General features: G+C 39.4%; 1 protein-coding gene across 1 annotated transcript in view; it reads right to left on the reverse strand.

Moving 5' to 3' along the window:
• SFMBT1 (Scm like with four mbt domains 1) overlaps nt 1–14,439 on the reverse strand; it is a 126,648-nt gene that overhangs the window by 4,793 nt on the left and 107,416 nt on the right. Inside the window, exons 11-17 of the mRNA XM_082663792.1 lie at nt 12,691–12,817; nt 11,516–11,629; nt 9,490–9,532; nt 7,236–7,300; nt 4,879–5,018; nt 4,019–4,128; nt 2,772–2,947 (exon numbers count right to left, since the gene is read on the reverse strand). Coding sequence (XP_082519918.1) covers nt 2,772–2,947; nt 4,019–4,128; nt 4,879–5,018; nt 7,236–7,300; nt 9,490–9,532; nt 11,516–11,629; nt 12,691–12,817 — 775 coding nt within the window. The remainder of the gene's footprint in view (nt 1–2,771; nt 2,948–4,018; nt 4,129–4,878; nt 5,019–7,235; nt 7,301–9,489; nt 9,533–11,515; nt 11,630–12,690; nt 12,818–14,439) is intronic.

Below are 14,439 nucleotides of genomic sequence, written 5' to 3' on the forward strand. Positions count from 1 at the left end.
TGTACGAGAGATGTAGCTGCTCTGTACACCTCTGCCAACATGTGGGATTGTCAGTAATTTTCATTTTAGCCAATCTAGTGGATATACAGTAATTTCTTATCGTAGTTTAAATCTGCACTTCCCTGACAACTAATGCTACTGAGCACATTTTCATTTACTTATTGGCCATGTGCGCATCTTTTTTTGGTGAAGCGTTTATTCAAGTCTTTTATTCACTTTTTAAAATGGTTTTCTCTGTTTATTTAATTTTTTACTGAGATATAATTCACATAACATAAAATCCGTCATTTGTACACATTCAGCAGTCTTTAGACACAGACTATGAATGAATACACTGTTGTGCAGCCATCACCACTATCGAATACCAGATCATTTTGTTTCTCTTTTTATTTACTTATTTTTAAATTGAGGTAAAAGTCACATAACAAACAACTAAACATATAAAAATGTACAATTTAGTGGTATTAGTGTAGTCACAATGTTGTACAACTACCAGCTTTCTCTAGTTTCAAAACTCCTCTTTTTATTGAGTTGTGAGAGTTTTTAATATATTCTGGAGACAAGTTCTTTGTTGGATATATGGATTAAGAATATCTCCTCACCTGTGCGCCCTCAGGGATGCCAAAACAAACAAATAAACAGGATATTTTCTCCAGACTGTGGAATGTCTTTTCCTTTTTATAAATAGTATTATTAAGAGAGCAAAAGTTTTAATTTTGGTAATGTTTAATGTATTAGTTTTTCCTTCAGGTTAGTGAATTCTGTGTCCTCTCTAAGCAACCTTTGCCTAGCTCAAGATCTTCAGGATACCTCTTTTGTTTTCTTCTAGAAGCTTTATAGTTTAGCTTTTACATTAGGTCTATGATTAATTACCTTGAATAAACTTTTGTATATAGTGAGGTGGAGCCAAGGAGCTCTGTTTTTGCATTTTCGATCTGGATATCCAATTGTACCAGTGCCATTTGTTGAAAGAAATTCCTTTCCCATTAAATTTATCATTTTTGTTGAAAATTCTTTAACTACATAAGTTTGTCTCTATTTCTGGACCCTCTATTCTGTCCCATCACTCTATTTGACTATTCTTTCATCAATACCCCACTTTTGATTACTATAGTTTATGGTAAGACTTGAAGTCAGATAGAGTAAGCCCTCCAACTTTACTCTTCTTTTTCAGGATTGTTTTGACTATTTTACGTCCTTTGTATTTTCATATAAATTTTAGAATACAGAGACAATTCCAAAAATGAAATATACGTAGTTTAGCTCTGAGTTACATATTGAAGTAATATCAAAATATAATGTAATTTTTTGCAAAAAATGAATACTAAAGGATATAAATCCATTTGATATCATTCAAATTACTAATTGGGAAAAATTATAAAGAGTCCTAAAATCTAGGCTAATTTCAATTGTATCATTGTGAAAAATAAATTCAAGACAAAAAGCATAACATAATCCACATACATCCAAAGGCTCAAATTGGTGTACTTATACATGTGCTTATATGAACAGTACATTTCACTTGGCCACTAATAACCACTGCAATTTACTAAACTAAGTGCTGAATCTGACACAATAATAATAAGTTAGACAAACTCTGCTCTTAAGGAGTTTATAATCCAATAAATGTAAGTAGAAACTAGGTTAGATACTCTCATATGATTTTGTGATTCATATACTAATTAGAAAACTTGTCACGCTAAATATGGACCTTGGATCAGCAGCATCACCAGCATCTGGGAACTTGTTGGAAATGCAGACACTTAGGCCCCAGATACCCATGGCATGATGAACCAGAACCTCTATTTCAACAAGATCCTCAGAATTTGCACACATGATAAAGTTTAAGAGGCCCAAAATTAGAGACCCCCTAAAAGAAATCTTCAAGTTTAACAAGGTAAAATCCACCTCTGTATTAATTCTCCTAAGTGACATCAGGGCTTGTGGGATTTAAGGATTTAAGGAAAAGTAGGATCAGAATTTTGTGTTTGGGTAACAATGCCTTGACAAGACTCCAAATTAAACATTTCATTCTGAATGCCTTTTTTTTTTTGCCGTTTCACAAAAGAGAAGACAAGCAATGAGAGGCAGCAGGTGTTGTTATGACATACTCCTGCCTCCTGCCCAGCACTCTCACCCCAATGTCTGCACAGCTAGCTCTCCTGCTTCCTTCACTTCCTTGGCCACCTGTATGAACAGCACCCCACCTGCTAGCCTTCCTCACTCTCCTACTTTGCTTATTTTGCTTCATTTTTCTCCATAGTACTTCCCTCTATTTGTTCACTTGTTTATTATCTATCTCCCACATTAAGATGTAAACTCAGTGAGGAAAGGAATTTTTTTCTTTACATTTGTATCCCAGTGCTAGAACAGTGGCAGCACACAGTGGACCCGTAATAAATACATGCAGACTGTATAAACAGATTCCATATCCTATTAGGTGCAACAGTTAATTTATATACACTCTGTACATAAAGGTTGGCAAACTAGGGCCTGTAGGCCAAATGTGACCCATGGCCTGTTTTGGTATGGCCCACAAGCTAAAAATAGTATTTACATTTTTAAAAGTGTTCTTTAAAAAAATTAAAACAAAACAAAAAGAATATGCAAAAGAGATCCTATGACCCGTAGCCTAAAATATTATTATCTGGCCCTTTATAGAAAAAGTTTGCATACCTCTGCTATATCTGAATGTCTGCAAAATAAAAACCTTCTAGGATATGAGATATGGTCAGCTGCTACAGTTAACAAATTTAAAAAACTTGACTCACTATATTTAGTCTTTGTAAGTACAGAGCAGTTCTCTGAACACTTATCCAGAACCATCCGTGGACCAAAGAGATTAGGACAGCACTCCAGTTTGATACAGGTTTGCCGGCAGAATTCAGTCACCCGATCTGCTGTTTTCACTATCTCGACAGTAGCTCGGTAACTCTTTCCTTTGTATCTGCCATTGGAAGACATCAGATACCAAGTTTATTGGGCTAGTGATTACAGAGAAAAATCAAGTATATTAACAGACCTGAAAAATATTTTTGCTTCTTAGAATATTCTATGTCCTTTACAGTTTGAGGACTCTGAAAACAATGAGGAATTTATATTGTACTTAAATTTATAATCTAGTAAGCTATGACAACTAAAAGCTGACTTTTTAAATTAGCAAAGTAAGGTCCCCGCTTTTTGTTCCTATGTTTAAGGTTTTCAAATAACTTCTACACCAACCACTAAAAAAACAGTGACTTTCATTAAGTCTTCCTTGACCCTACGGTAGTGGTTCCACGAGTATGGTCCACGGACCAATATAACCTGCCAACTGTTACCCATCCATGACAAGATGAGGTCAGAAAACAAGAGCAAATGTTTTATAAACTTTCACAGTAACTTGCAGAAGTAATTTTATAGCTCTTAAATCTAGTAACAAAAAAGCTGTTCCTGCATTGTATGTCTTTTGAATTTCATATTTTTGTAACTCATTTTTACCATATTTTATAAAAGTATAATAGGATAGCAACTTAAAAAAGAAAACAAACCTGGTCCTTTACCACAAATAGTTGAAGAAGCCCTGCCCAAGGGAACGTAAGTACCCTAATATTATCCATGGAAGAATCAATTCTGTGACCTGTTAAGCATGATTAAGAATAAAGGGCAGGGGGGGCTTCCCTGGTGGCACAGTGGTTAAGAATCTGCCTGCCAATGCAGGGGACACAGGTTCAAGCCCTGGTCCAGGAAGATCCCATAGGCCTCGGAGCAACTAAGCCTGTGCGCCACAACTACTGAGCCTGCGCTCTGGAGCCCGCGAGCCACAACTACTGAGGCCACAAGCCACAACTACTGAAGCCTGTGCGCCTAGAGCCTGTGCTCTGCAACAAGAGAAGCCACCATGATGCAAAGCCCACGCACTGCAACAAAAAGTAGCTCCTGCTAGCCACAACTAGAGAAAGCCCGCATGCAGCAACAAAGACCCCTAATGCAGCCAAAAAAAAAAAAAAAAGAATAAAGGGCAGGGGAGCCTACTCACTTGGCCTTGAGGACTTCCCCACATCCATGCCACACAGAGTCTTTGTCCAGCTGCAGCTCCCGAAGGACACGACTGGGTTTATAGGCTGCATTGATCAGTAAAGTGAGGACCTGTGCTCCATTTTTAAAGCAGAAATATGGGTTGGGGAGGAGAAAAGCAGATGATTAGAACCTTGCTATTCCCTAGAATGTCACCTACGTGATTAATTCTAGTCATATTAATTGACAAACGTTAACAAAATAATAATACTGAAGATATGACAGTTGACCAAAGTTGCAAATAAGACAGTAATGAGACCCTCTTAAATATTCTAAACATTATGGTCAGGAAGAAACAGGCACCACAAATTTAAAATTACTCTAGCATTTGCTTCCAAATCCTTTCCTAGTCATGGTACACACAGAAGCTCCGGCCTCCCCAGGCACAGCCTCACCACCCTAAGGGCTGATAGGTTTGGAACCCTCCCATCTCTTACCCACAGTGCAGCACCCTGCCTGGGAAGCTCAAGTCCAGCAGATGTGTATGTAGTTCTATCACGGTCCCAGGTTAATACCACACAGCCTCTCAGGCTTAGACTACTCTCATGTTCACTCCTGCATGGTCCTCACGTGGCCTCTGACAGAAGACCTTTCTACACTGACAGAGGTGAACCTGCCACGTGAAGAACTGCTTAGGTGAATGTTTCCTATGGAGCAAAAATAATTATGTGCCTAGTTCACTGTCCAATACATGAGAAAAGTGAGTCACTTTTGATAAAACCTAGAGTTGTCACACCTACGGCACGCTGATCCTTGTCTGAATGAGTCTACCAGACTGCTGTAAAAGTTCTTAAATTCTTCTACTCCAGGCGGGAACCTTACCTCTCTGAGGACCAGGACACAATTCCCGGGTCCCACACATTGAGGCAGCTCAGCGATCCTTCCTTTGTTAAGATATGGCCCTGAGAAGCAACGGTGGTTGAAGTATATCTTTGGACAGCAATATTTTCCATTAATCATAACTGAGAAATGAAGAGAAACAAATATTCAGAACAGAATAGTTTTCTACCCTATGTTTCCAAAGCTGAATTACTGAAGGAAAAACCCAGCATATCCACCATTACATAAAGTCAGGACTTAACTTATTTTGGAGTTTAACATACTGTCTGAGTGTGAAATACCTTATACTTACAACAAGTCTATTATAGAGCTATCACTCTGCCGAGATCAACAACATCCTTACTGCAGATTAACTCCTGGTTAATGCAACATTGTTCCAGAGCCCCACGCTTCTATCACTACAGGAAGTGGAGGATTTACTTCAAGAACTCATGATGATTCCTGAAGATCAACGACTCAATAATCGATTCTAGAATATTTCTAGACAATGATGGTGAATATTACCCAGAACTACAGTTTGTCCCCTTAAAACTACCAAACTAGTATGCTGGTAGCATTTGGTGATGTGGGAGCCCACCCATCACTGCGATTCCTCAGAGGGATAAAAGCATTCTGTGACCACATCTCTAAATTCTTTAGGTATTACGGGGTATAACTAGGCCTAGAGACCCTTCTCTTCAACTATTTTTCTGTATGAATACTGTACTCCAATATAAGGTTTTTTTAATTCCCTCATATGAGTAGTTGGCAATTCAGCTACTAAATGTAAAAAAATTCAAGGACACTAAAACATTTTCCATTTTCATATAAAGCAAAGAAAGCTCTTCTGATGGACACTGCCCTGTTAATCAAAAGGAAACGAGCATGTACACTGCCCAGTGTTGATAGCACCCTGAAGTACATAGTGTTCATTCTCTAATTAAGAACCCAGTCTTAGCACAGTGGTCAGCATGTCGGTGCCCACTTCTCCATTTGAACTCTGTCACCCAGATCCCCTCAGGGGATGCTCCCTGCTGCTGGGAATGTTGGGAGTTTACAGCTCTTAGTTGTGAGTCTATCCTGGAATATCTCTCAGTCCAGAACTGTCCCTCAGTAGGAGAGAGCTACCTTGCCCAAGGTCCCACCCTTTGTGAGGTGGGGAGGGAGAAGCAGCTCACTTCCAATAACTGACCAAGGAGGGAGTACAAGGGTGTGGCCACCACACCTCTAGGGACACACCACTGAGGGACACTCAGTGGCTATACCAGCTCCAAGGCTCCCTGCGGGACTGGAAGAGACTTCTGTTACAACTGCACTGTGACTCAACTTCTCCCTCTGCCCAGTCCTGCATCTTTTACCCTTCCCAGGAGTGTTTCAAAAAGCACTCCCCAATGAAACTCCTGCATGCAAATATCAGAGTCTCAGGCTCTGTTTCCAAGGTAACTTGACATATGACAAAACCCAAAGCAAACACATTTTGGCTGTGGTCACATGAGATATTAATGTCTTACTTCTTTAGTTTTAGTAGGCATTAGAATGGTCAGTAACATGTCAAAAATAAGGAGTCATGCAGCCCTGATCCTCTATGTATAAATGATGTTATGAAAAGGCAGTGGGTAGAAGAGACAAAAGTGCAGGTTTTGAACTTGAGAACAATTTGAGTTCCATTTCTGACCCTTCTACTGTAAGCTGTGTGACCTCTTTGAGCTTTGGTTTCCTTTCTTTTCTAGGCATTTACTAAATACCACCCAAATGCCTAATCTGTGCTAAAACACACAGAGCCAAGATGCTAAGCATTATACAACCAGCAAAGTGGTGTCAAGAGTAGTTCCAAGGAGCCCTGGTCAAAAGGCTTGGGCCTCCAGCAAGGATCCTTGTCTAATTTATCAGGCATTGCCTCTGGAACAATCTGTTTTTCAGTGTTTGTTTGTTTTTTTTTTTAATTGCAAAATATATACACAAAGTGTGTATATCATAAAAAGGTTTTAAAGAAGAATAAATATCTACCTCTCAACCACCCAGTTTAAACAAAGAGCACGATCTGAAAAGCCTAAGTTTCTTTATTTAAACTCAGGGATGATATATTGACCTCCAGAGCCTTTAACACTGACAAGTGATCAGTAAATAATGGCTAAAATATTATAATGTCCATTTATAATGGACAGAAATACCAGCCTAAAGATAATTATTAAACTAAATATATCTTAGACAATTATAACTCTTTAAAATCACAATTAAGAGACCCCTCTATAAAGCTACATCCCATAAATCAAAGGTATTGTTTAATAAGTTATTTTTAGATATCGTCCATTAAAAGAAGCTAAAGGTTGTCTTTTCCCTAAGATTGCATGCACTTATACCTGAGTCTGTGGAGCTCAGCTCCTGATTCTTCAGACCCTCATGGACAGTCCTTGAGGATGGTATTCTGCATCAAGAAAACACAACAAAATAATGAGATAATTCCTAAGGTCAGTAAAATGTGAGGCTTAGTTTCCTTCCAATCTAAGAAGAAAACAAATGTGGCAGATTGCAAAATTGGTAACAAAAGGTGCTTCCTCAATTGTACTTTTTTTAGAAACAGCAATTGTTTTAAAAACCATGGACATGTTCTAAGGGGACAACAGTCTGTAGACAGTACTGTGATACTGCATGTTCCAATGAACTTGCATTCATGTGAGCAACAAATTACAGAATTCCTTGTTGGATTCTTAAACTGCAAGTAAACTACAGATGGTCCCCAATTTACAGTGGTCTACTTAAAGATATTTCCACTTAACGATGGTGCAGGAGCAATATGCATTCAGCAGAGACCATACTTTGAATTTTGATCTTTTCCCTGGCTAGTGATATGCGGTACAATCCATGTTCCTGGGCAGCAACCCAGTCGGGCAGGAGATCACAGGGTAAACAATCAATACACTTACAACCTTTGTGTTTTCTGCTTTCAATACAGTAGTCAATAAATCACGTGAGTATTCTTTGTGGTAGATGATTTTGCCCAGCTGAAGGTTAATGTATAAGTGTCCTGAGCACATTTAAGGTAGGCTAAGCTACGATGTTTGGTAGGTTAGGTGTGTTAAATGCACTTTCAACTTATGATATTTTCAACTTAAGGTGGGTTTATTGGGACATAATCCCATTATAAATCGAGGAAGATCTGTACTTGTTTTTTTAATAGATGAAGAACACAAGCATTTTTATATAGGGTCTGTTTCCTTCTATCAGTTTCAAAATTAAAGACAAATTACAAAAACAGAATTACACCATATGCAGCAATCACTGAAAAAGGCTAATTTATCTTTTCAGAATACTTCCTCACTAAACCTTTGGATCAGTCTTGATGACTAAGTCAAGGAAAAATCCAAAGCCAGTTTTTTTGTCATTGCTTTCTCAGTCCTCTAGCTGGGTTAGAATGCTGCAGCCTTTCTCTCCACCACAATTGGAGAGAAATTGTTTTATTACTCACATAGCCATGAAAGCAGCTATAAATTATACAGAATTTGCTACAGACTGACTGAACTGTGTTCTCTTAAATTCATATGTTGAAGCCCTAATTCCACCCCCACCCCATGTGAGTGTGTTTGGACATAGGCCTTTTAGGCAGTAAATAAGGGTGGGGCTCTAACCCAATAGGATCAGTGGCCTCATAAGAAGAACAAGAAAGAAAGAACTCCCTTCCTCCTTGCTCCTGCCATGTGAGGACACAGCGTGAAGACGGCTATCTGCAAGCTAGGAAGAGAGCCTTGACCAGGAACCAAATCAGGCTGGTACCTGATCTTAGACTTCCAGCCTCCAGAACTGTGAGAAATACATTTCTGTTGTTTAAGCCACCAGTCTCTGTTATTTTGTTCTGGCAGCCTGAGCTAAGACAGAATTGAAAACCCAATTTTTAAAAATACACATGCACACAGAATCCCTTGTATTTTAAAGGCACCACTAATTCTTTGCTTTTCAACAGTGTGTATGAAGGAATGCTACAAAGGGCTTTTTTTTTTTTTTAATATTTATTTGTTTATTTACTTGGCTGCACCGGGTCTTAGTTGCAGCACGTGGGATCTTTGTTGCCACGTGCGGGATCTTTGTTGTGGCATGTGGGATCTAGTTCCCTGACTAGGGATCGAAACCGGGTCCCTTGCATTGGGAGTGCAGAGTCTTAACCACTGGACCACCAGAGAAGTCCCAAAGGGCTTCTTAATGGGAGACAGAAGCACTCCTCTGAGTGTGACTTTTCTTGTAGAGTTGTTGTTTTCTTCCTCAAGTTCTTTTCACTGTGAGAAATCATAACCTGATTTAAAATTTTGTGTTTTCCTTAACAAATACCAGCATAGAGACTCTATTTCCTCTCTTATTCAAATGTCTTCAGGGTCTAAAAGCCAAAGAAAATTCAATTTGGGGAACATCTTGAGAATGCATTGTACCCTTTTATATATAATGCCACTTTAGGAAATGCTCATATTGTAAGGAGAAGTATATAAACTATCAAAAGCTGAATTACAGGATTATGCTTCCATCTGAGAAAACAATATATGAGGAGATATATTCTCTGAAATAGTTACTTCTTCTTCTAGATATTTAACTTTCAAATGTCAACTATTCAAACATACTATCACTTACTGTTTTTCTGGTTGAACCACTGCAACTTTCCTCTGTTTGTGTACTGTACAAAGAAAAAAAATATATAAATGTCAAGAAAAATTAAAAGACAAAGGAAAAGTTACATATGCATTAAGCTAACTTTAGCTTACAGCTGGCCTTTGAACAACATGGGTCTGAGTATATGTGGATTTTTTTCAACAGTAAATACTGTAGTACTACACAGTCTGCAGTTAGTTGATTCCTCAGATACAAAACCGCAGAGACAGAGGGCCAACTATGGGACCTGTGCATTTGCAGATGTTGGTATCCACGGCAGGTCCCAGAACCAATCCCCCACATATATGGAGGGACAACCATATGCAGTTCACTGGTCTTTAGTGTATTCACATAGTTGGGCAATTATTACCACAGTCAATTTGAGAATATTTTTATCATCTCAAAAAGAGACTCGGTACTCCTTAGCAATCACCTCTCCACTTAACCACCCCCGAGCCCTAGGTAACTACTAATCTACTTTTCCACTCTCTAGATTTGCTTGTTAAATCATAAATGGAATCATACAACATGTATGATTTGTGACTGGCTTCTTTTACTTAGCATAACGTTCTCAGAGTTCATGCAAGTTGTGGTGTGTGCTAACACCTCATTCCTTTATATTTCTGAATACTATTCCATGGTGTGGAGATACCACATTTGTTTATCTATGCATCAGTTGATGGACATTTGGATTGGTTCCACTATGTACATTTGTGTACAAATTTTTATGTGGATATGTGTTTTCATTTCTCATGAGTATATAGCTCTATATTTAACACTTCGAGGAACTGCCAGATTGTTTTCCAAAGCAGCTACACCATTTTATTTCCCCCCAGAAAATATTCATAGAAGTTGGCTGTCCCAGGGAGGCTTAAAAATATTATTTTTGGTTTCTGTATAAAGACATAGCAATACTTATAGTACTTGCTAGTTAAAAAAACACAGAACTAGGTTTTTGGGGTTTTTTTTCTTTTTTTTCGGTACGCGGGCCTCTCACTGCTGTGGCCTCTCCCGTTGCGGAGCACAGGCTCTGGACGCGCCGGCTCAGCGGCCATGGCTCACGGGCCCAGCCGCTCCGTGGCATGTGGGATCTTCCCGGACCAGGGCACGAACCCACGTCCCCTGCATCGGCAGGTGGACTCTCAACCACTGCACCACCAGGGAAGCCCTCAGAACTAGGTTTTAAATATAGGTGACCCTTGAACAATGCAGGAGTTGGAGTGCCAACCCCCAAGCAATCGAAGATCCATGTATAACTTTACATTCCACCCTCCGTATGTGCAGTTCTGCATCCGCGGATTCAACCATCCAGGGGTCATGTAGTACTGTAGTACATATTTATTGAAACAAATCCACATACAAGTAGACCCACACAGTTCAAACCCACATTGTTCAAGGGTCAACTGTACTTTAAAGGAGCAAATTTTATGGTATATAAATATCTCTCAATAAAGCTGTTTTTAAAGTTGGGGGGCGTCACTTTAAGATTAGGTCACAAAACATGGGAACTTGTGTCTTGCTCAATCTCTCACTCTCTTGCTTGCTGGCTCTGATGGAAGCCAAATCCTGTGCTGTGAGCTCCCCCACAAAGTGGCCCACATGACAAGAAACTGAGGGAAGCCTCCAACTGACAGTCAACAAGGAACTGAGGCCCTCAGTCCAACAGCCCACAAGGAAATGAATTCCTGCCCACAGCCATCTGAGTAAACTTGGGAGCAGATCCTCCCCCCGTTGGGCCTTGAGATGACAAGAGCCCTGCTGAGGCCCTGAATGCAGCCTCACCAGAGACTCGGATCCAGAGGTCCCAGCTAAGTTGCGTCAGATTCCTGACCTACAGAAAATGTGAGATAATAAATGTTTTGTTGCAATGAATGATTTCCTGTGCAGAAACGGATAACCAGAATATCATTTTATTTTTCTCTGAAATGTCCAGATTCATCCTACTTGGTAACAGCCACACAGCAAATTATTTAACAATCAATCCTTTGACCCAGAAATAGACAGCTACCTCGTGCTCGGCGAGGAGTGCTGAGGGGATGGCCATTGGTTTCACACCAGCCCAAAGGAAATATATCCATGGATTCCACATTCACAATAAATTCAGGTATGGGTTTCTTAGAACCTGTTTAGATTTAAAAAACATTTTTTAAAGACTATTAAATAGCTTTCTTCATAAACTACTTTCTAGACAATGTTCTAGTAGACAGTGTTCTACTGTTGCAATAATACAGACACAAAGTCTCTTAAGCAAGTTCCCTTTACACAGAAGTCATACTTTTTCATGTGTGACAAACATTAAGAGAAAAAGCAAACTGTCCCCCAAGCGCAACTGTATAAAGACCAAAACAGGTAGTCAATGTACAGGGTGACCCTTAGTTAGGGAACAGCAAATAAGCACCTAGAACTACCAGTAATATCATTCAGATGGTTGACAAATATGGTCGTCAATTCCACGAAATAACTGGAAAATAAAAGGCAAACGTTATAGTTCTACTCAATAAAAACATTACTTCTGGTACTCAGAAACAAGCCAGAAGTTCGACTGGTGGGCTCAAGTCAGAAAGTGATGTAAACAAAGTTGCTCAGCAGGGGTTGCATAAACATGTACATCCAATACTGTCCTTGACACCTATGTTAAAGGCCGATTCTACAAACCGGGAACAACAGTAAGGACCGAGTCTGACTACTCAGCAGTGAAAAAAAAGAAACCCAGGCATAGTTAGCTGTAGTGCTGAGTACTCGCATACTACTTTCTGTCCACAAACCTGTCCCATCACTGAATATTACTTTTAGCATAATATATCTTTTCAATTTTACATACTTTTTGGTTCTACTGGTTGGGGGCAACCAAAATATAATCTCTTGAATAAGCTAGTTACTAATGCTCATGCTCAAGTATTTTGGTCACATCAAAATATATGCTATTTAACTTGTATTTTCCCGTTCAAGAAAACAGGGGGCCATATAAGTGAAGGCTTTTATTCATATTCATTTCCTAAAATTTGAAGGTCAAGGACAGGAGGATGAATTTTTAGCTCAGAGTCTTACATTACAAATTAGAAGTCTCTGAACAAGACCCCTATTTAGCTCATCAATTAAGTTTAACAAGCCACATTCCAGGGGTAAACAGGAAGGCAAAGAAGAGTGGTCAGACGAAGGCTTCTCAGGGGTGTTGACGCTTACCCTCCAACTGGAGCCACAGGTAGGAGCCTCTCACTGCAGTAATGGTGGCAACGCACACTTCTTCAGGGAGAAGAGGGTTCACTGCCTCAAGCTTCATGTTCTCCTTAAATTCATGCTCAGAAATTGACTAGAAGATAAATTAATCAAATACATACTCAGTATTAACTCACGTGCTCATCTGAGAGAACTTTCCAAGTAACAGTTAATCCTAGAGCAACTCCTCCATTCCACACCCCAGGGTAACTGTCCCTTTCCCTCCCTACAGAAGATAAGATTTATCCTCCGGAGGGTAAAACAACAGATCCCTGGGCAGGAGGACACAGGAACTATTGAGGGCATGCATGCTGTCCAGAACAGAGATTAGCATGTGGAATGCTGAGGCCCAGTCCCTGCTACTGCCCTCCATGTGAGCAAATGGAAGAGACTTCTTGCGGCAATCTGAAGCACAGGAAGGAACACATAAAGACATGGATTTAGGTTTCCCCAGCAAATGGCCAGACAGATCTTACCCAACAGGGAAGTTCAAGGTTGACAAGCCCCACCCACATGCTCAGAGCTGCCAATCAGCTTTTTCTTTTAGTCTCCCATTTCTTAAATATAAGCAAGCAAATTCCACCAAGGAATTACCAGATATCTAAACATATGAAAACTAGAGACCAAAACAGACAAAACAAGCAACTTGGAGAAAACAGATTATGTAAGAAGAAAACTCACAAAAGGTGGGGGTAATTAACATCCGCTGAAAGATGAGAAAAACTATTGCATCTTTAAAATAAGAACAGTATGTTATTAAAAATATTCAGAAATAGTTTTTAAAAAGTAAAAATGTGATATCAAAAATTAAAAACTCAAAATAAGGGTTGAAAGATAAAGTTTAGGAAATCTTCCAGCAAGCAAAGCAAAAAAAAAACCCCTAAGAAACAGGAAAAGCGGTGGGGGTGGGGAGGGTGCGGCAAAATTGGAGGCCTGGTCCAGAGGGCCACCAAAATGAGAATTCCAGAAGGAGAAGAGAGAAAAAGAAAAGAAAATCAAAGAAGAAATCCAAGGGAACTTCCCAGCACAGAGAGGCGCAAGTTTCCAGAGAGAATGTGCTCTCCATGCCCCAGCACATGGGTGAAGACAGGCCAAGCCATAGCTTGACACTGAAAGGGAGTGACAAAAGAGATTCTATAACTTTCCAGGGATAGAGAAAAGGGCAGGTCATATATGAAAGATCAAGAATAAGAATGGCTTTCAACTTCTCAATACCAACACTATAAGTAGAAAACAACTGAGGTTTTCAAAATTCTAAAGTGAAATAACTTGCATTCTAAAATTCCACGTTGAGCCAAACGATCAGTCAAGTTAGTAGAGTGAACATATTTTCAAACACCAAAAGTCTACTAACACTTACATCTCTTGCATCCCATTTCAGGAAGCTACTGAGAGACAGGCTCCATCAAAACAAGGGAGTAAACCAAAAAAGAAGAGGCCATGAGATATATAAAACAGGAACCCCAAGTCCTAAGAAGAAGGAGAGGCAATTCCTTGGTGACACAGCAGAGCAGTTTCCAGAATTAAAACTACATGGCAAGCCAAGACAGTAACCTGTCTAAAAAGAGGTTGCTAAGAGGGGTGTCTCTAAAAAATATATATTAGACATGACAGATTTCCTGATACGCTAATAGTTTTGAGAATCTACTGGAAGGTGTGGGAAGAACTAGTATTATAAGCAAAGAAAACTAGGCTATGAAAAACAAGGCAATTATT

The sequence above is a fragment of the Grampus griseus genome (assembly GCF_964374135.1).
Source record: "Grampus griseus genome assembly, chromosome: 10".
Lineage (NCBI taxonomy): Eukaryota > Metazoa > Chordata > Mammalia > Artiodactyla > Delphinidae > Grampus > Grampus griseus.